We start from the raw sequence: 22,777 nt of genomic DNA, 5'->3' as shown, positions 1-22,777 counted from the left end.
GTGAAGATACTCAATTTAATTCAAACATGAATATGATATGAATTTGTTAATCAATATAAATAGCCAATTACATGAGACAAACAAAATTGAGACTGACAATTACTCTCTTGAAAAATGTAATCTTATGAAATTAATTCAAATAAATGGTGGGCTGAATTCAATCAAACTATCGGTAAATCATAGCAAAAAGGGGCTGGTCTAGTTCCCTATGCCAATAGCGAATTTGCACTATGAAATCTCCACAACCAACCCATTAATATGGCAGGTTAATTCAAGCAAATCAGGGCAGCATTTCATCAACATTTTTGTCTGGAAAAAGTTGTCAGATCTGACAACCATCCTTGATTTTCATTGGCTGAGAAGCACTGTTACTATGGTAACTGTTGAATGAAATGAGACTTTCATGAAACGGTCACCGGGGATAACACGTTTCTGACTAAAGCCTGCATTCACACTTTTTCAACATTTTTTGGCTATAGAAAACACTTTTAAATGTAGGAAAGGGGTCATTCTAGATCGGCGCTGTTCTAGATGATTTTCAGACTTGTTTTTTCTATCAAATTTAAGTACAATGTACTGTACAATGTATGTTAAATTTATGCAAATTTCACCAAGTTCTTGTCACATTACATATATATTTGTATTTATGTATGCATTATATATTTTCATATTTCCAATTATTACAGTAAGAATGGAAAGGCTTTGTTCCAAACCTGGTTACATTTTTCAAGTTCGTCAGTACGTGAACGGAGAGGAGACAAAGGAACTTGTCACCTACCCTAACGATGAGATACCCGAAGGAACGTTTTTAGTGTCTCGTTGCTCCCAACCGGGACAGTATGTATTGCGTGGTAGTGCTAATAGAACATGTTTGGATGGACAGTGGACAGGACAGGAGCCAAGTTGTGGTAAGTAATTACATCCATATGTTTTTTATACATCACTCTATTTGCAAATCTGCACATTAAAGGAATACAATACGCCCAGGACACTTCTCTTAAACGAGAAATGCACGGCAATAAAATTCAATGCAAAATATAAAACACATCTTAAATTATATTGAAATTAAAGGGGAAAAATACTATTTTAAATTCTAAACAGGGGGGCTGTTTTTTTCTTGCCTGTTATAGTTTCAATCAGAAACAGTTCAGAAAATTTCATGCATGGGGGGAGGGGGAGGGAAGCATCATTTGTAGTGCTGCCCCTGATTCAAAATGAAGATTGGTTCAAACCCAAAGTTGAGAACTATCTCATTATATTGATTTTAAGCAATCTTAACAGATCCAGGTTTTTAACAGGGAGGGTGGGGGCAACTTGCACCCCCAGTTAGAATATATAGGGTTAAATATTTGTGACCAGAGCATTTATCAGATAGAGTTGATTACAATAATAAAAAAAAGATTTAACTTCTCTTCTACAGCTCTCTAAAAGAACACAATTGAGAAATTTACATATGAATCAGTTTGAATTACTCACAAGTATGTGTAATTTGTAAAAATTACAAAATTTGAAGAAAGGAATTGATGTCATTAGCTAAAATGCAGAACAGGTTGCATTAAAAAATACACAAACAATGTTTGGAAAGCATATTTCAAAAATATCTCAAATCAAGTTAACACTGAAAAGCTGTTTGACTGATCACAGTGAGTCAGTTTACAGTAGTTGATGAAAGTTGACCCATAAACTTTCATATGTTATAAACCAAAGGGACGATGGAAACAAAATTACCGTTCAGGATTTGTCAATTTTCTTGCTTGGATTTATTGGCCCATTATATTAAATGATATTGATGCATTTGCACTAACATGTTTGTTTATAAGTACTAATAATTTTTTGCCCGAGGTGGCACTGTGTCATTGGTCTGGCAGCATATTTATGAATGGCAACCAACAGTAAATATGGCTGCACCCTTAATGCAATGTAAAATTACAGACCAATAAATTCAAGCAAGAAAATTGAGTAATTCTGCTAAGTAATTCGGGAGTATACTTTAGTTGATAAAATCTTTGAAATATGATCATGTCAGAGTTTTCAGTAGATGTAAGATTTTAGTTCTTTACCTGGTTATTTTTCACGATCTTTGGTGACAATGAATTTCTTACATACTTCACTGGTCCACCGGTCCCTGCCAAAAAGTCATTGGTGGGCCCCAGTCACAGTGAAAGGTTATGACTTGGGCCTAGTACATCAGAAGTCTTTTGTATTCAATTAGTTTAGTAAATTGGTAACATTCTTTGATCATTATCCATTTCAGTTCTTGCAGATACCAGATTCATCTTTCAAAACAACCAGCCTCTTGAAGTCAGGAATGATGGAACAATCATCATCTTTCCTCGCAGTCAGCTATACATCTATTGCCGTCTGCCTTTTGACAGCAATAAAGCAGCATATCTTGAATCGGATAGGGGACAGGTTAGCATATCATATGTTGGAAGTTTGTTCTGGAAAGAATATCATGCATATTGCTCAATTTTTTATCAAATTTTGCACACCTGCTCAAGAATTCAAGGAATAATATTAACAGAAGTTTTACATGGAATTTTAAAGAAATTCATGTTAATCATCAGTTCAATTTGTAGGTGCGCAGACATGGGGCCCCTCTTCATGCAAATGAATAGATTTAACCCTAAAAGAGCTGGGTTATTTGGACCCATCTCACAGTCCGGGGGGGGGGGGGGGGGTGATTCCGCCCCACTGAGATATCGGCCTTCGATTGCATGAGCACCGCAAACATTTGCACGGTGGTAGTGTGCGATAAAATCTACAAGGCTGTATGGTTATTTTTTTATGCCCCCGCAGACGAAGTCCGGAGGGGGCATTAAGCGTTGCCCCTGTCCGTCTGTCCCCCCACTTGGTTTCCGCACAATAACTCGAAATATATTTAGTGGATTTAAAAAATTGTTGGTGTGTAGGTAGATGACACCAAAATGCAGGCTAAGTTCGAATTCCGAGACCGCAGGTCAAAGGTCACAGCTCATTAAATATGCGAGTTGGTTTCCGCATGATAACTTATGAAATATTCAAGGAATTAACAAAAATTTTGGTGCTTAGGTAGATGACACCAAAATACAGGCTAAGTTTGAATTCGGAGTCCGCAGGTCAAAGGCTACAGCTCATTAAATATATGCGAGTTGGTTTCCGCATGATAACTTATGAAATATTGAAGGGATTAAAAAAATTTTGGTGCTTAGGTAGCTGACACCAAAATACAGGCTTAGTTCGAATTCGGAGTCCGCAGGTCAAAGGTCACAGCTCATTAAATATGCGAGTTGGTTTCCGCATGATAACTTATGAAATATTCAACGGATTAAAAAAAAATTTGGTGTGTAGGTAGATGATTCCAAAATACAGGCTAAGTTCGAATTCGGAGTTCGCAGGTCAAAAGTCAAAGATCACAACTCATTAAATATGCGAGTTGGTTCCCTCATTAAATATGCGAGTTGGTTTCCACATGATAACTTATGAAATATTCAAGGAATTAACAAAAGTTTTGGTGCTTAGGTAGATGACACCAAAATACAGGCTAAGTTTGAATTCGGAGTCCGCAGGTCAAAGGCTACAGCTCATTAAATATATGCGAGTTGGTTTCCTCATTAAATATGCGAGTTGGTTTCCGCATGATAACTTATGAAATATTCAAGGGATTAAAAAAATTTTGGTGCTTAGGTAGATGACACCAAAATACAGGCTAAGTTCAAATTTGGAGTCCACAGGTCAAAGGTCACAGCTTATTAAATATTCGAGTTGGTTTCCGAATGACAACTTATGAAATATTCAACGGATTTAAACAAATCAGGGTGTGTAGGTAGATGACAACAAAATACAGGCTAAGTTCGAATTTGGAGTCCGCAGGTCAAAGGTCACAGCTCATTATATATGTGAGTTGGTTTCCGCAAGATAACTTTGGAATTTGTTTAATTTGATATCACTTTATTGAAGCAGGGCTCGAAATTGGTGGCGGTCCGGGGGCAATTGACCGCCTAAAGCTCAGTCGGGCACCCTAAAAGTCGGGTAATAGTGCCCGGGCTGACCACCAGAAAAAATAAATGTAGAATTAAAACCGAAAATGAGTAGGTCTAAAACGAATGAAACCTCTCTCATGCAGAGCGTTTAAACTTATATTTTGTTGCTTAAAGTGCTTACAACAATGATAACAATTGCATTAAAATACTTGATACAGGTTTGAAAAAGATACAGAGGCAATTTGTCAAAAAAATGTACAATGACTGTATTGTATTCACTGTTAAACCAACTTCAAAGAGCTCAGAATAAATTTTAACCCATCCGGCCTTCCCCTCGATACACAGTGTACATGTGCGTCTTAAAATAGAACACACACAGAACAGCTAATTGCTGATCTGTGATTGGCCAGCGTTCCACTGATGGGAGTTGCTTTCAAGCGCACGTGTGACCATTATCAGAAAAGGTCATAACTTCAGAGAAAAAAAATCAACCCCTCCCCACCTGTGTGCGTGTGTGAGAGAGGGGGAGGGGGGAGGAGAAAGATAGGGGTTGGAATCATTGAATGCGGGAACCCTTTCATGTTTCAAAACAAAGCAAAGCAATCTGTATTACCCCCTCCCCCATACACAGGCACACCAATTTTCCCCAGAGGCCTAAAAATAACATTCCAACACGTACCCTTCGCCTATTCATTCCATGTCTCGACTAGTCTCCAAATATAGACCCAGTTATAGGTTCAAATTATCAAAAAATTTAATTTGGAACTTAGGAATTTTGATTTTTTAATTGAATAATATTTTGCAATTACTTTTTTTTATAATACAGTGTGTAGCATCGTGGGCAGTGCAACAAGCTTGGGTATGGCACGTAGGCAAGGGATGAATTTTTTCCCCAAAAAAAGTGTCTCTGTCACAAGAATATGGCGTGAATGAATTGTTTACTGTGAATTGGAGACAAAAAAGACGTAATTTGACTTTGGACTGAGCTGTGAACAATGATCTGGACTGATTCATTCATATGCGGGGGTGTATAACAGCATTGATTCAGGAAATTTTTTAAATTGAAACAATAAACTGAAAGTTATTTCATGTAATTTCTTTTGACATAGTCAAAGAAATCAAAGGGGGAATAAATAGTCATACTTTCATTTGTGAGAAACAGACCCTTGATGTTCAATGCAGTGAGGTCCAGTTGTTGTATAAGTGTGGCATTGAGAGTTGTAGATTTTCTGCATTTTTGGTCACTAATAACTAGGTCAACTTTTGCGATTTTAGAAGACGTGATTCCTGACGAACACTCGAATCATTCGATTGTTTTTTCAGGAAATAATCGAATGGTAAAAATGACATTCGTCCCAGGCCTAAACGACATGATCACTTGTTTATTTTTGCCTCATCCAAGCCTCGTGGTTTTGTTCCCACTCTTTTTGTAATGTATACTTCTGGGGCCCATTTCATGAAAAGTTGCTATAAATGCTTTTGCAGCCAGAGGCTGAATTGTGGAATCTTTTACAAATCAAAAATATAAACATTACATAAACATCATAAATAATTACATAATGCAAAATTAAAATACTAATATGATATCCAAAAACAAACTATGAGTACAGGAGTCATGCATTAAAAGAAAACAAATTAAGCACAGAGACTCAGAGTTTACCTTAGAGAGAGTAACAGAGAGAATGGACAGGGACAGAGAGAGACAGTTACACAGAGAGAGAGAGAGAAACATGGACAGAGAGAAAGAGAAAATGGACAGAGGGGGAGAGGGGGGGGGGGAGGAAAGGGGGGGGGCTGAAAGTGGGGGGGCTGAAAGTGAAGCTTTTATATCAAGTTAGTACATTTAAAAAAAGGAAAAAATAGTTTACACATGTGACAGACCAAATCATAACAACAAGTCTTGGTTTGATTCACTTTATGGAGTGAGTGCACTTCAACATTTCCGCGGCAATGACTGTTAACTTGGTGTGATATTTTGACAATAAATTTATCATAACCATGATCAAATGTGAATTGAATGATGTTCTTTCCAATTTCAGTTTGGTGAAGTTGTATTCATTTTATTATGCATGGTTTCCCTCAGTGTTGGTGAGGGTGTTGTGCTTTTATTTCAGGAAATGTCATTGACCCTTGTTCATTTTAAAACGTACCTCTAACTTTAAGTCTAAAAATGAACAAGTCTCAAGTAAAACAAAGGTGTGAAAAGGATCATGAGTAATTTTTAAAAATCTCCTTTGAAACAAAGGCTTGAGTTTTTCCTTTTTAATCCACAGAAAGGTTCCACCAGTAATGTAGTGTTTCGCAGCAAACTAACACATACAGAGTTGATACTTTACAATTTGTCATGATACAATATTTTCAATATGCATACATGTGATGACCACCTAAACTGCCATTTGACCACCTAAAGTTCAGTCCAGGGTGCCCGGCTGACTTCCAAAAATTAAAGTTAATCGAGAGGCCTGCTTCTGAAGTCACAATAAAGGAAAGAAATATACAAAGTAAATACAAAGACATAATAGAGATAAAGATAGGCCCAGGTCATGACGCATTACTGTCGATGCAGGGCAGTAGAATAAAACTTAATGTACAATTTCGATGTAAGTAACAGGTACATAACTTATATGTGAAATGATAAATAACAGCCAAAAGTTAGGGTAAATATTAGAAAACGAGAGAAAAAGAAATGTACTCACACACACATATACATTTATACTAAGTTTGCAAATAAGCATAAACAAATATCAGGAGTAATTCCGACCACAATACTAAATCTATTAAGATAAAAAAAATTATGGATAATAAACAAACTGTATACCATGTCATCGATATCAATATAATATCTAAACTTCAACGTGTAGGGGAAGGCGGGGTAAGTTGAGCATAGGGGCAAGTTGAGCCACCACCCCCAGGCCAATAATGAATGAGTCAGACATTATGGTGGTGTCATGTATTGATGACCCATTACATAACCCTTAACCCCACCACATTGTTTTCAACTTTGAAACAAAAAGTACTTTTTTAGAGGGAAAAATACAAATTTCAGCCAAAAAAGTAAAAAAGGGTGTGAAATAGATCATTGCTTTTTACACACACACGTCTTTAAATATAATAAAGAAATAAGAACAATATTGTTATTCCAGGTATAGATTCTCATTCTTGTCATGGTCTTTTACAAGATGGATGCATAAAAAATGTGTGGATGTGAAAATATTGCATGAAGTTCGGAATGGGGTAAATTGAGCCAACCAACATGGGGCAAGTTGAGCCATGGTAATTCTTATGGTAATGTATAAGAAAAGCAAACAAACCTTAACAAGCCATTGATATGCAGGCAGAAAGGAGCAAATTCACATGACAGTTCTTTTACTTATAGAGGATGTTAGTATTTACAGCGAATAAGCAAGTGAAAAGACTTTAAATAAAAAAAATGACATGCTGGTTCTCCCCGCATAGATTTTGTACATAGTTTTTGTGGCTCAACTTACCCCAGAGGGGGGCACAACTTACCCCATATATGGGGCAAGTTGAGCCATTTGACATCGTTTTTTCAAAGGTCACATTGACTTTAAGTGTGGGGGTAGAAAGTTATATATAGGTGAAAAATATTTCCCAAGAATCAAATTGAAAGGCAAGGTACTTATTTCTACAATATTATTGGTCATATCAATTCTAACATGCAAAATGCAAAAAGTGTCACAACTTACCCTGCCTTCCCCTACATTATAGACTTAGAGAGAAGAAAGGGAAAGCAATAGAAAGGAAAGAAGGAAAGAGAAAGAGGAATGGAGATGGAATGAGGAGAGAAGAGTGGGGGAATAGAAAAAGGAAAGAGAGAGAGAGGGGAGAAGAGAGAGAGATTGGAGAGGGAGAGAGAGAGAGATCGGAAATAATGAACAACAGTTATTGCTCCAAAAGATTGTAGTCGCCCCAGATGGATTCGTCCTTTGCACAATATATTGAGAAAGATGAAACAACCGCCATTTTACTCAAATTATCTCTAATCGAAGAATATTTTGTACGTCTGACCTCAAGAAAAGAAAAGAAATATTTGATTCGTTGGGTGTTTTCTTTGGAAAGAAAACCTCTTGAACCAATTTCAATTGCTAGGAAATCTACTAGGTAGCCATTATTCTCAATGTCGGTAATCTAGGCAGTGTACTTTTCTGTTATGTATTGGTGCGCTCTGTCAATTGCAAGTTCGAAAGGGACGGTTAGTTCTAAAATTAATAATATTTTGCTACGTTCATTTAAGATACAAAGATCTGGTCTTAAATTCGTTTGGGTGCATGACATGGGGATGATCGAGGCCGGAGAATAACCATTCATGTTCGGGATGTCGTGAAAGATTTGCAGTTCGGGTTTATCAATTGTGTTTTCTGTAGCCAGACGTACAAAGTATTTCAAAATATTGTTATGGCGCCATGTATAGCGGCCCTGTGAGAGGAAGGTAGGGCAGCTATTCAAGACATGATTTATTGTTTCGATACCTTTACAATGTTTACATCTGTTTGTAACAGATTTACCCCATCTAACCAAATTAGCTCTTGTGTTGGTTGTGTCGGTTACAGAATTAATGAGAAATTTTAGCACTCGTAAAGGTACATGTAAGTTATACATTAACCAGATTTTAAAAATGTATGGTGTCTGAGTAGATGACACCAAATTACAGTCAGGTCACATCAAATGACCTGACTGTCATATTTTCTGTCAAAGATTATTATGAAAAGGGTGAGTCTTTAGGTCAAAGGTCTAAATTTGTTCATTATATATATGCATATTGTTTTCTGCGCGGGGACATCTGTGTCCTTTGGACAGGTCAAATTTCTAGTTTTTTAATTATTAGATTTTTTATTTAATGAATTACATGTAATTATGCTAATTTATGCATGAAATGAAACATTTCCTCTAATCAACTATCACATGGCCCCAAAACTGCTAATTTTTTATTCACAGACTCTTTGTAGGATCCCAATCAAATGTACTTTAAAAAGAATCTGGTATCACAATTTTTTTCTTATGTATTTTATTGTTTGTTTTATTTTTTATGTATTTCTTTGTTTCTCGACTTTTTGTTTTTTTTAATGGTTTTTTCAATGGAAATTGTTGCAGACTTAATTCTGATCATAAACAAGACAAAATTAAGTTTAATCATTAAAAGTAGAAATAATTACATTTATGAATTTTGGCTACATACACGATTTGCATTGTATTTGTACATGCTGAATTCACGTTTTTGAGCAGTTATGGGTCTAACATGCACTTAAAGGACAAGTCCGCCCCAATAAAAAGTTGGTATTAATAAAAGGAGAAAAATCCAACAAACACAACACAACACTAAAAAAATCATCAAAATCGGTTGTAAAATAAGAAAGTTATAACATTTTAAAGTTTTGCTTAATTTCACAAAACAGTTATATGCACATCCTGGTCTGTATGCAAATGAGTAGACAGATTACGTCACCCACTCACTATTACTTTTGTATTTTATTATATGAAATATGAAAAATTCTAATTTTCTACTCATCGTCATATGGAACAAACTTTTATTCCTCCCTGAACATGTGCAATTACCATTATCTTAACAGTTTGTGGTTAAATCAAGTTGGTTCCAATTGTAAAATATGGAAAAATTTAAATATTGTATAATTCAAACAATAAAAAACAAAAGAAATAGTGAGTGAGTGACATCATCGACTCTGTCGTTTGAACATCAATGAGTTGTGCGTATAACCGTTTTGTAAAAAATAAGCAAAATTTCAAAATGTCATAACTTTCTTACTTTACATCCGATTTTGATGAAATTTCCAGTGTTATGTTTGTTTGATTTTTCTCTATCCATTCAAACCAACAATTTTCTGGGGTGGACTTGACCTTTAACATAATACTGCGTAATTTTGTAACCGCGCACACCCAGGCATCGCAAACTTGGTCTCAAAAGTTGTGCAAGATTTGAAAGTAAAAAGTCAGCGAGCGGCACTAACTCTGGGCCTTTTAGGGTCACAAGTTAAGGAAGGTCCCTCTAGTCCCCCACCAACATTTCCTGATGTACATGTATGTACGACCGAATCTAACCTATTCAAAACACATTTTTATTCAGAAAATCGTATCAAATGAAATCAAAATGTCAAATATCCTTAATTGATGCTGAACCTAATTATAATTGTCTAGCAGATCACATGTAGCATATCATATAAATGTCCTGTCATGTGTATTTTAAGCCGCACATGGCTGGGTATAGAAGAAAATGGTTGAAAAGATTGATATTTCTAACTTTCCCCATAGGTTATACATGTACGTTATAAAGCAACAATTTTGCCCAGATTAAGGAGCTTGCGCACTCAATATCTCACAGCCACGATGCATGTATGTCTATGTAGGGTGAATGCAGTAGCAGTATAGTAGTAGTAGTGGTATGTGCATTACACATATAGGTGCAGGTCATGGTGCACATGTTCGTAGAGTTTTGGATGTAATGAACTGCGAGCTCTCTCACCAAGCGTGCAATAAGCCTATATTGCACTGCTAGCTCTCTCGCTCAAGCATGCAATAGGCGTCTATTGCACAACTGTCATGTGTTGCTGCACATTTATCCTATCAGCTGTCAAGGATCTACAGTTGTGCTAAAAACTTAGTGAACCCACCACAAAATGCACTCCTCCAGTCTGAGTGATGAATGTAGACAACAACACTACAATGATCGGTGAGCCCAGAGAAACCAACTTTATTTAATGTAATATTTTATCACCTGACTTCACAATCAAATATCTAAAACATGACAGAACTTGAACACTTTGAATATGTTCATTTTTTGGTGAGGTTCACTAACTTTTTAGTAGCACTGTATGTGTTGTATAAATCTTTGGGGTCAAGCCATATCTGAATAAGCCTCTATGCTGCCAATCCTTTGTCTTTTTGCAGTCTGGAGCATATTGGAATCCTTATCCTTTGACTACAATGATAATGAATCTAAACCCACCACGTCCCTCACAATCTGGGCGGTTTACTTGCCGATCTGCTGATAGTTCTCTCTCTCACAGCGTCAATATTCAGTTCACTGGTAAGAAGAGTCTTGTTAAATTTCTAATTTCTAATAATACCAATTTCTATTGCCAGCTAAGATTAACGAGTTAGAGGGTAAAGGGGTAACGAACTGGCAGTAGCCTATTGGGGCTCTGCCTTCCCTTGACTCCCTGGGTTCCTATTATAAAAATTAATTTGATTTTAATGGCCATAGGGGGTCTAGTGATTTCAGGTGTAACATCAGTTGTAAAGCTTTTTTGGGGATTGTTTATGCACAATAATGGCTTCCATGCATAGTTAAACCGTCAAATTTGTGCATTTTTATTTAACAATTGTTTGATTCTGAAATTTCTAAAGATTGTTTGATACATGACGTTAATTTGCAGCAAATAGTAGTGGCCAGAAGTGGGCCTTTTGTGGGGCTGTACCTGTTTCGCCATGGCCTGCGCCTGCCACCTTAGTGACAACAGTGTTTATATCTCAGCGCTGAATAAATCTTTTTATTTTCCTTTACAATTAATTGTCTGGGAATAAACTAGATACATGTAAGTGACATAGTGCGCTATTCATAAAAATCTAAGTTGACTGAGGATTGGAATCTCAAGATTAAGCCACCTCAGGATAAATCGCCTTTTATACTCTCCTTAGACTGAGTAGACCTTCACAGGTTTAGAGGAGAGAAGAAAGGAAATGAACTTTTACAGTTGGCTCTAGCCTCATGCTTTTGTCAGAATGTCAGAACAAGAAATTGCCAATTCAAGATCATTTTCTCACATTGGAAATGTCAATTGTGTCTTTGTCTACTAAATGCAAGGTACAGTATGTATAAGCCCATCTGCTCACCTTTTTTCAGCCAGTATCTCATTAAGCATATGTTTGCGCTCCCTTCAAAAAATGATGGCTATAATGATTGTAATGTATTCTATCACTTTTATTGTGCAAAGAAGAATTGTGGAAAATAGATTGGTATACCCATGTAAGTTTCTTTTGTACAAGAAAGGTATGAATGATATACTGATTTAAATAGGTCTTATCTTGATAAGTATTATCTTCAAAATTATTTTCAATCAGATTTTGCTCATGTATCATATTCTTTTTTTTACCTGCCTTCTTTATCATTTTTTTCTTTTTATTTATGATTTGAGATTGTGTGCATGTGTATGCATATTGATAATTGAAATTAAGGGGTACTCTTGGCTGAAAATAATGAAATAACTAAATAAAAAGAGTAAAATTATAATTTATAATTCAAACAATCAAAAACATAAGAAATAGTGAGTGAGGGACATCATCGACTGTCATTTGAGTTGTGCATATCACTGTTATGTAAAAAATAAGCAGAACTTTAAAATGTCATAAATTTATTAATTTACATCCGATTTTGATGAAATTTTCAGCATTTTACTAGTTCGAGTTTTCTCTATTTATTCAAATCAACGTTTTCTGGGGTGGACTTGACATTTAACAAGCAAAATGCTGAAAATTTCATCAAAATCAGAGAACAAATGAAGTTGAGCAATATTTTGTGAAAACCGCTATGTATGCACAGCGTCATGACATTAGATGGACCGATGATGTTACATCCCCACTTTCCTTTTTCTTATATTATTATATGAAATCATAATTATTTCTTATCTTCATACATGTGTGTATGATATGTCTCCCTTATAATATTATAAGATGCAGCAGTGAATTAGTTCTTGGAGGACAAAATTTGAATAGACATAATTTCATGTAATAAAATACATTAAATATTCATGAAGACATACCTAGAAATATTTTTCCAAATAATGCAAATCTTTAAGATGTCATACTTAGTTATTCCTTGTCAAATTTTGATGAAATTTTCAATGTTTTGTTTGTCTGATTTTTCTTTATCTGTTCAAATCATATTATTTTCAGACTGGAGTACCCCTTTAAAAATGAGAAATTTGTGATGTACACAAGTTTTTTAAGTAACACCAATAATTCATAATTTTATGCTCCATTTTCATATCATGACAGAGATATATTGTGCCCAGCCTCAAACTCCAGCCAATGGTGGATACCGCAATTACGACTTTCACCAACCAATTGAAGGTCACTACATGGGAAAATCTATCACGTATACCTGTGACAATGGCTACGTTCTTCATGGGCAAAGGAGAATTACCTGCATACTTGGAGAGTGGTCACATCCTGCTCCAACATGCCAAAGTAATTTTTTATATCACAGAGTACCCTCCCCAGGGAGTGGAGAGAGAGCATAATGTTTGCTGGCAAGTGATTAAGTCCGGTGATTGGGATACTGGTATTAAATTAAATACATTATGTCATCAGAATGCTCTAACATGCCAAAGAAAGTTTTCATATCACAGAATACCCTCCCCAGGGAGTGGAGAGTGCATACTGTTTGCTGGCAAGTGATTAAGTCTGGTGATTGCGTATGAAGTGTAAATACATTATGTCATCAAAATGCTCCAACTTGCAAAAGAAAGTTGCTGTCATAGGATATCCTCCAAAGGGAATGGAGGATATGAATGCATTATTTACTGGCACGCCTGGTAGAGTCTGGTGGTTGGGGTATTGGTATTAGGTGTAAATACATTCTGTCATCAAAATGCTCCAACTTGCAAAAGAAAGTTGCTGTCATAGGATATCCTCCAAAGTGAGTGGAGGATGTAAATGCATTATTTGCTGGCAAGCCTGGTAGAGACTGGTGGTTGGGGTTTGAGAATCTGATTAGTAAATGAATTCATATCATCGTCATGCTCCAGCATGATTGTATAATAAGTTTTAACGCTCCAAAGGGAGCGGAGTGTGTGATTACATCATGTTCTGGCAAGCCTGATGGAGTTTGATGATTGGACAATAAATTTCGTATGCATTATATCATCAACATGCCTTAAATTGGCATGTAGAACAATTTGATTATTTTTTTCAAGGTAAAAATTAACATGTCATTATAAACATTACTATTGTTGCTTTAACCAAAGAGTAGTATGGGACCAACTTCAAACTTATCTCTATATTTGAGTTTTGATGATGTGATTACAATTTGGGGTCTCGAGGTCAAAGGTCATAGATGTCATAATTTATTTCCATTGAACTATTCTCACAATAAGCATGTTGTACCATTTTGAGGATCAACTTCAAATGGGCTCATTAATGTACGTACCTTTTAGATCTTTTACAGATCTATAAAGATATAATAAAATCCATTTTTTCTCAACCTTTCAGACATGATTGCTTAAAGAAAACTGTACAGACAACTAATACACACTGCAAAATATATAATTCATGCATTGCTCAAATGTTATCTTTTTCTTCCTCTCTTTTCTCATTTTTTTCTGTTCTTGTAATTATTAGGAGCAACTTGTGAAGAATTACATGCACCAGACAATGGCATGATAGTAGGGGGCAACAGAATAGGTGATTCTGTTTTGATAGGATGCAACAGAGGATATAGGTTACATGGAGAAAATTTCTTGGACTGTCTAGAAACTGGAGAATGGTCCCATCCTATGTCTGTCTGTGTTGGTGAGTTGAATGTTTGGCATCAGAAGCTAAACGTGTGCCAGTCAGCATTTTTTTATATACACTCTTAACCCTAATAAGACGGGTGCCCCCTCCCTCTACATTTTTTCGCGATAAATCCGCAGCGCAAAATTTTTGGGCCGCGTCGCTCGCTTACTTTTTACTTTCAAGTCTCGCGCAACTTTTTGAGACCGAAATTGCGACCCCCATGTATGTGGTTACAAAATTGTGCAACATTTTGTAAGTGCATGCAGACTCAAAGTTGCTCAAAAACGTGAATTCATGTACAAATCCAAAACAAATAGTGTTTTTAGCCAAAATTCATATGTAATGTAATGTATGATTATTTTTCCTTTTACTGATTATAATCAATTTCATCTTAATTATGGTCAAAATAAAGTCCCTGACAATTTCCATTGAAAGAACAATAAAAAACAAAGAAATACATAAGAAAGTTAGAAAACAATAAAATACATAAGAAAATAAATATAATGTTGAAAATTTTGAAGTACATTTGATAAGATTCTTATAAAAGTCTGTGAACCAAAAATTATCATTTTAGGGGCATTATTTAGTTATTTAGAGCAAACTTATGATTTTATGCATAAATTAGCATAATCAATATTATTAGCAAATAGATTTTTCACAGAATTTGATCTGATAGTTAGTAGATTATGCTATGGGCAAATGCACGTGCCAATTTTTGTCACGATCGCGTGATCGATGGCCGAGATCATAAGTAAGGGGGGGAGGGGCTGAATCAGCGCCCCCCCCCTCTTCTTGGCCCTGTCTATTTAGGGTTAAAACCCATGTTTGGTATTCAATTCAGTACTCAAGTCAGAATAATTAGTGTTTTACATAGAGTTTGGTCATATAAAATGCTTAGCCAATTTTCGTATTCAGTTCAGAAATTTGGCTAAGTATTTTATATTATATTTAAGTCTTTGCTCAAAGAGACTTAAATCATGAATTCTTGAGTAATGGATTGTATTAGGGAGTTTGAGAATGATAAGAAGCAACTTTTCCTAGCTACGGCCACTAATTACGCATGTCGCAGTATAGTCAAGTGTATTTGTTCACTACAGATGAAAACCTTGAGATTTCACATGACACTTACTTCCATAACAAGTCAGCATGATGGCATTATTTGAAAACTGATAAGGATCATAGATTTTTCAGTTCATCCGTTCTTGATTTTGAAAGTGGACGAGGCAGTTAAGGCAAGACTCATGCACATTGCCTTTGAATGATGTCACTTCTAACAGTCCAGTATGTCGATGTAAAAAATTCAAAAATTCCCCTTTTCGATTCCCTTGGGAACAGAAACCCCTCAGCCAGTGCATCCTTGTGATTTGGTCAACTGTGAGGTGTGGCAAATGTGTGAGACAGACATTAACGGTGTTGGCGAGTGTCTATGCATCAGCCCTCGTGAATGCCCTGAAACTGAGGAACCTTCTGTGGTTTGTGGGACGGATGGACAGAACTACACAAACCTTTGCCAACTCAAAGCCTATGCATGTCAACGCGGGTCTGGCGTAGAGGTAGCGTCCAATAGTACATCCTGCATTATTGGTAAATCTCTTGACCATCATTAAAGCCTTATTCAACCATGCCACAATAATCTCTCTGCAATATTCACAGACCTAAGACCTATACCAGAAAGGTTTGTATGGACTGCACACATAAGAGAACATTTCTGATTGGTTCCTGGTCAGTATACTGTACAAAATATCCATACAACAATGATTTTGATTGGCCCTTGCCAATTTGCAATTGCTCTTTTTTGTCTCACCTGCATAGCAGAGTGAGACTATAGGCGCCGCTTTTCCAGCGGCGGCGGCGTCAACACCAAAGTTTTTGAAATGACATCATAACTTAGAAAGTATATGGACCTAGTTCATGAATCTTGACCATAAGGTTAATCAAGTATTACTAAACATCCTGCCTGAGTTTCATGTCACATGACCAAGGTCAAAGGTCATTTAGGGTCAATGAACTTTGACCATGTTGGGGGAATCAACATCACAATCTTAACCTAAGGTTAAGTTTTTGAAATGTCATCATAATTTAGAAAGTATATGGACCTAGTTCATGAAACTAGGCCATAAGGTTAATCAAGTATTACTGAACATCCTGCCAGAGTTTCAAGTCACATGACCAAGGTCAAAGGTCATTTAGGGTCAATGAACTTTGGCCAAGTTGGGGGAATCTGTTGAATTACCATCATAACTTTGAAAGTTTATTGGTCTAGTTCATAAAACTTGGACATAAGAGTAATCAAGTATCACTACACATCCTGTGCGAATATCAGGTCACATGACTAAGGTCAAGGTCATTTTTATAAAATGTGGATATAGGGGTAATCAAGTATCACTGATGCATGGTCAAGGTCAAATGTCATTTATTGTCAATGAACATAGTATTTATCATTATATGAATCGTGTATTTTTTTTAATAATTATTTTATAGTAGTTTTCAAAGTCAGCACTGCTGCTATATTAAATCGCGCAATGCAGGTGAGACAGCCAGAGGCGCTCCACTTGTTTGTTATGGAGCTATAGATAGTAAAATCACCCAACCTGCACTGATAAACATACATTGTACATCTCATTGATATTGTCAAAAGTTGTGCAGACAAATTAATGAAATATTTTGCACTAAAACTTTTCAAGAATTAGATTGGACCATAGCTTTTGTAGCCAAGCGATAAAAATGATTCCTGCCTCTTCAACTATTGTATTTCCATTGCATCATATCCTATTGCAAATTGCAAAGCTTTATCACTGAGCTTCATCACACTGTGTGTGAATGGGACTACTTGCCCCCCCCCCCCCCTCAGATCTCGGTTCTTGATTGCGACTAACATTTGCAATCATGTCACCCATGACGTAATCTCCAAAACTAGATAGTAAATTGTCCCCAATTCATTTTTACTTAATTTATTATGCCAATTGTTGCATAGCATAATTATTTGGCTGTAAATCTCTAAATAAACCTCCAAAACTGCTATATTTTGGTCTGGTCACTATATAAGATTCATATCTAATGTAGAAACTAGAAACTTTATTATTTTTTTAGAAATTACTTGTATTCGAATGTATTTCTTTCGACTACATGCGTTTCAAATGGAAATCATTAGGGATATTATTTGGGTCATAAACAATGGTAATTGATATCTGTTTTGCGTCACCCAGGTGTACCTGAGCGTGTGCCACTAACATCTGCTCCGGATGTGTACGAGTCACCAAGCATGTCCTCGTCCTTCGACATCCATGTGGATTCTGGCCCGTCTTTTCCCGAAGAAACTCAACCCGCTGTTGAAGAACCCGAGGCAAACGCAGCCCATTTATTCTGTCATGCCAGCGATTGCCCAGCCATTCCAGGAACTGAATATTGCCGGAATGCAACCGCAAGTAAGTAGAGTGTTGGGAGTGAGGCACTTGTCTCTAAACACTGCTGATATCACATGAGCTGTTTGAATTGTGCTTTTTCATTTAAAATTGAGCAGAATTGAAGTCAGGAACACACTGAGTCATAAAAATCATAAAATATGTATTAAAGATATTGAGAAAACAATGATTAAAAAAGTCAATTTAAGTTTGACACTCTTTATAATCAATTATTATGTGAACGCTTTCCACCAAGTTTTCGCAAATAAATATGGCATCAAAGCATCTAACTTTAGGAAAGTAATAGCAAAACTATGAAGTGCATGCATCTCATTTTCATAATTTGATATAGTTGGCAAAAAAAATCCTATTGACCCTCTTAATAGCGTCTGCAGAATTTTGCTCTATCCAAATTTTCGCAATTGAGATCCTAAAAGGGGATCAAATTGATGGTTCCATGACATTTGCTCAGGCGAAAATTGCTCCGCTATAAATTCCACACACTGAATCAAATGATTATCTTCAACCCTGGATTTAACACGTTACCCTATACTAAACCTAACCCAATGCAGAACCCTATTGCAACCCTAACCCAACCTTACATCTTAGCCCTGAGCAATTGTCGCAGGAGCAAATGTTACCAAATTGACATGCATTTACATTTATTGCCTAATTTTTCTCCTTTCATTGTTATTATAGTTGTCATTGCTTATCCTTATAATTGGGATGACCAGAATGGAATAATGACGATTGAAATCTATGAAGTGATAAGAGGAGATCTTCCATCTTGGACAAAAGGTTTGTGTTAAGAAGTTTTAACAAATGGAATACCTCTGGCAATCTGGCCTGCACTACGCCATTCAATATAGCCGCAGTGCTGAATTTGAAAACGACTCATTATTCACAAGAAAAACCATTCATATGATAAGAAAATATTATGTTCATTGACCATAAATGACATTTGACCTTGATCATGTGAGCGAAGACTTGTGAAAGTCAATCAGCGCTACTTGATTACCCTTATGTCCCCATTTCATGAACTTAATCCATAAACTTTCTAAGTTATGCTGATAAAAAAATGCCCCAAAAATGCCCACAACATGGCCAAAGTTCTTTGACCTTAAATGACCTTTTACCTTGGTCACATGACCTTAAACTCACGCAGGGTTTTCACCGATACTTGATTACTCTTATGTCCAAGTTTCATGAACTAGATCCATATACTTTCAAAGTTATAATATTTCAAATCCTTAACCTTGGTTAAAATTTTGTTATTGACCTGAAACTCTGACAGGATGTTCAGTCATACTTGATTACTCTTGTTCACAAGTGTCATGAGTAGATCCATAAACTTTCAAAGATATGATGGTAATTCAACAAATACCCTCAACATGGCTAAAGTTCATTGACCCTAAAATGACCTTTGACCTTGGTCATGTGACCTGAAACTCCAACAGGATATTCAGTAATACTTGATAACGCTTATGTTCAAGTTTCATGAACTACATATAGGTCTATATACTTTTTAAGTTATGACATTTCCAAATCTTAACCTTAGGTTAAGATGTCAATGTTGACAACGCCGCAGTTGCCGCCATCAGAAAAGCGGCGCCTATCGTCTTGCTCTGCTATGCAAGTGAGACAAAAACCTTGGAGAAATTCAATTTAAGTGAAAAGAATATGAGAATAAAGAAAAGCAATCCTTTAAAAATGCTCTCAAAATTAAAAAAAATTGTGAAAAGTTTCCAAACTTTTTATTTGTGTTCAAAATTTCCTGCCAACTACTTTAATAGCCTATTTTGGCATTAAGAGAACTTTTAAGTGAACTACCAATACAACTTTGGCAATTCCACGTGTTAAGAAAGGATTCAAACTTTTTTTTACATTATAAAGGAAAAAATAAATGGTATGTCATCTATGAAATTCAGGTAATTCTGCCTAAGTGGACCTTCCATAAGTCTAATAATTTTCTAAGTTGAAGCAAGCTTTTAAACCAGATTATTCAAAGCATGTGTGAAATACCTCTTCTAAGGGTGTGTTTATTGCTTCCATTGCGTAGACAGGATCAACGTTTTCGAACGTTGTTTCAGAACGCTGATCGCAAACGTGTTTCTGGAGGTGCTGTCTATGGTTAATTTTTCAGAGGTGAAATCGCGATCTGCAGCTGGCTTCCATCGTAATTTTCATTGAGCAGGAAAGCGAGGTCGAATTTGGCATGCCTTTTTTTCAAAAGTTTGTTTTCCAAATAATGTTATGGTCTATTGTTAACTATTGTTAACTTCGGACAATTTCCAATCTTTTAGTAATTCCATGGATCTACATGATATAGCCATAGAATTTCCACCATGGTGGTATAAAATAGTATATAAGTATACATAAGAAAATAATTAGACACCAATTACGTTTTTTTATGCTACTGGGGATTCTGGCTCAGCGATGTCTCCTCATCATAATTCTTGTCCCGAGGTTTTGTTTTTTTAATCCCTCAACATTCATTGTGATGACAAATAAGAGGAATAGTAATAATTACACATGATAATGAACATTGGCCATTAATAAACCAGGGAGTTGAGAGTTGTGAAGGTAACTCCCTGTTAGAACATGCAAATGTATTTGCCCGCAGATTTTCTTCTCACCGGAAGCATGCACCAAATGACGTCATTTAAATATGTTTACGATCGTAGTCCTGTTTATACCCAGAAGCCCTGATTCTGGTCAAATGACGTTTTAAAACGCACCTTTTTGTAAGTTTACGATCGGCTGAACCATTGTTTAACCCTAAAATGGCCGGGGGGGGTTGAATCAACCCCCCCCTCAACATTTTCTGCGATCATTCCGCCGCACGAATTTTTTTGACCGCGCCACTCGCATACTTTATACTTTTAAGTCTTGCGCATCTTTTGAGACCAAATTTACGACGCCCGGGTACGCGGTTCCGAAATTACGCAACATTTTGTAAGTGCATGTCAGATCCAAAATTGTTCCAAAACGTGATTTTGTGTACAAAGTCAATGCAAATTGAGTTTTCTCATCTTATTCATAAAGATATGATTATTTTCACTTTAAACAGCTGAAAGCAATTGATTTTAGCATAATTATGCTTCAAAAAGGTTGTACAATAAATCTGGTGAAAAAAACAAAGAAAAACAAAAGGTTGAAAAACAAAGAAATACATAAGAAATTCATAAAACAATAAAATACATAAGAAATTGATTTCCAAACCGAAGTTTTTTTCAATTGCCATTATTAAGAATGCTACAAAGAATATTTTTACCAAAAATTAGCATTCTATGAGCTTTATTTAGTGAATTAGAGCAAAACGTATGATTTATGCATAAATTAGCATAATTAATTCATATAAAATAAAATCTCATTATTTTGGTAAATTTTACCATACAGCCTTGTAGATTACAGCGCACACAACCAGCATGCAAATGTTTGCGGCGCTCGCGCGATCGGCGGCCGAGATCTCAGGGGGGGGTTTGAATCAACCCCCCCCCCCCCCCCCCCCCGGCCACAGAACAGCCAAAAAAGCCCGGCCTAGTTAGGGTTTAAATGAAAACAAGAATAGACGCAACCGTGTTTTGGACTAATCACGTATGAAAAAGCCGATTCTGGCCTCAAAAGTGGAAGCATAAACATGCCCCAAATCAAGTCAAACAGACATCTCTTGGTCCCAAGAGATTTGACTTAGGCGAAGTTACCTGCATTGTCCATTTTCTCTCTGAGTCAAAAAGGCAATTGACGATTTCAACAACTCCTTGTTTTTTGCTTGATATTGTTGATAAGTGTGTGTACAATGAAGAGATATGTTGTATGTTTTATTTGAGGTAATCTTGTCTTACACAGAGGGTGATTTGAAATTGACTATGCAAAAATGAATATCGGTACATGTTCTGTTATCTCCTACCTAATGTTTTTGCTACGCTGGGTGGAGCTACCTGTCGAGAAATTACTACCTGGTTCCTCCGTTGAAATTTTCTGAAAATTTTTAGATAGAACTAAACTTTGCAGAATATATTCCAATTTGATTGTATTTCATGCTAGCAAAGTCGTATAGTTTTTGCACAATGCAAATTCTGCATGGATTGTACCGCCCAAGACACCATCGATCTCAAGCACAATTATTTCGTTGTAAAACTCTGCTTCGTATTTTCGCCTCATCATATTTTACCCGGTACTAAGTTGGTCCTTGCTAGAACCCTGCTCCTACAAACATGTGATTTTGATGTGATGAAAAAATGTTCTTTAGTTTAAACTGCTGCCAATGATCTTTCTATACCCAGAATCTCACCAAGAAGTTCATCTGGACGTTGAGGACTTATCGATAGGGGATTGTGTTTGCCCATCCTTTGAATCACAAGACCCTGTTATCATACGCTTCACTCAAAACCTGACTCAGGATGGAATCCCATGGCTGCTAAACACGGACATTGTTCTCCTTTATTCTCAACAATTATCTGACGACATAGAAGAATGCTTGCAAGGTAAGCGAGTACTTCATCAAAAAAAATAATCACCAATGGTGAAGGCGATAGGCCTACTATCATTTTCGAGTCAAGTTGAATGAAGCAGGTTGTTGTTGGCAAAGCTGAGGAAGATCTGTAGCGTGAATATCCAGCTCATTGAGGAAGTGATAGTTTGTCGCGTCACCTACAATCAAGAGATGATTATATGCTTCATATTCCATTATCTGAATACATTTCATATGAAATGAAATATGTTAACAATGAAATAATAATTAAATTCTTTTAAAAACCCCTCAAAACCTGTATTTGCACCGGTAACCAAGACCCTCCTTTAAAAAAATCTTTACCCAAGCAAAGTGTTTTTTTAACCGATAGTTCAGTTCTTGTTATGCACCCTATATTGACAATACATTACCAC

The 22,777-nt window shown here is 36.1% G+C and overlaps 1 protein-coding gene across 1 annotated transcript in view; it reads left to right on the top strand.

Moving 5' to 3' along the window:
* The window catches only part of LOC129277393 (sushi, von Willebrand factor type A, EGF and pentraxin domain-containing protein 1-like), a 38,251-nt gene that overhangs the window by 11,004 nt on the left and 4,470 nt on the right, over positions 1-22,777 (top strand). Inside the window, exons 5-13 of the mRNA XM_064110021.1 lie at positions 687-908; positions 2,255-2,412; positions 10,884-11,022; positions 12,990-13,181; positions 14,334-14,504; positions 15,825-16,073; positions 17,696-17,914; positions 18,590-18,688; positions 22,177-22,377. Coding sequence (XP_063966091.1) covers positions 687-908; positions 2,255-2,412; positions 10,884-11,022; positions 12,990-13,181; positions 14,334-14,504; positions 15,825-16,073; positions 17,696-17,914; positions 18,590-18,688; positions 22,177-22,377 — 1,650 coding nt within the window. The remainder of the gene's footprint in view (positions 1-686; positions 909-2,254; positions 2,413-10,883; positions 11,023-12,989; positions 13,182-14,333; positions 14,505-15,824; positions 16,074-17,695; positions 17,915-18,589; positions 18,689-22,176; positions 22,378-22,777) is intronic.

Source organism: Lytechinus pictus, chromosome 15, assembly GCF_037042905.1.
Source record: "Lytechinus pictus isolate F3 Inbred chromosome 15, Lp3.0, whole genome shotgun sequence".
In the NCBI taxonomy this organism is placed as follows: Eukaryota; Metazoa; Echinodermata; class Echinoidea; order Temnopleuroida; family Toxopneustidae; genus Lytechinus; species Lytechinus pictus.
Note: the sequence above shows the minus strand (reverse complement) of the source record. Positions and strands in the feature narration are given on the sequence as shown.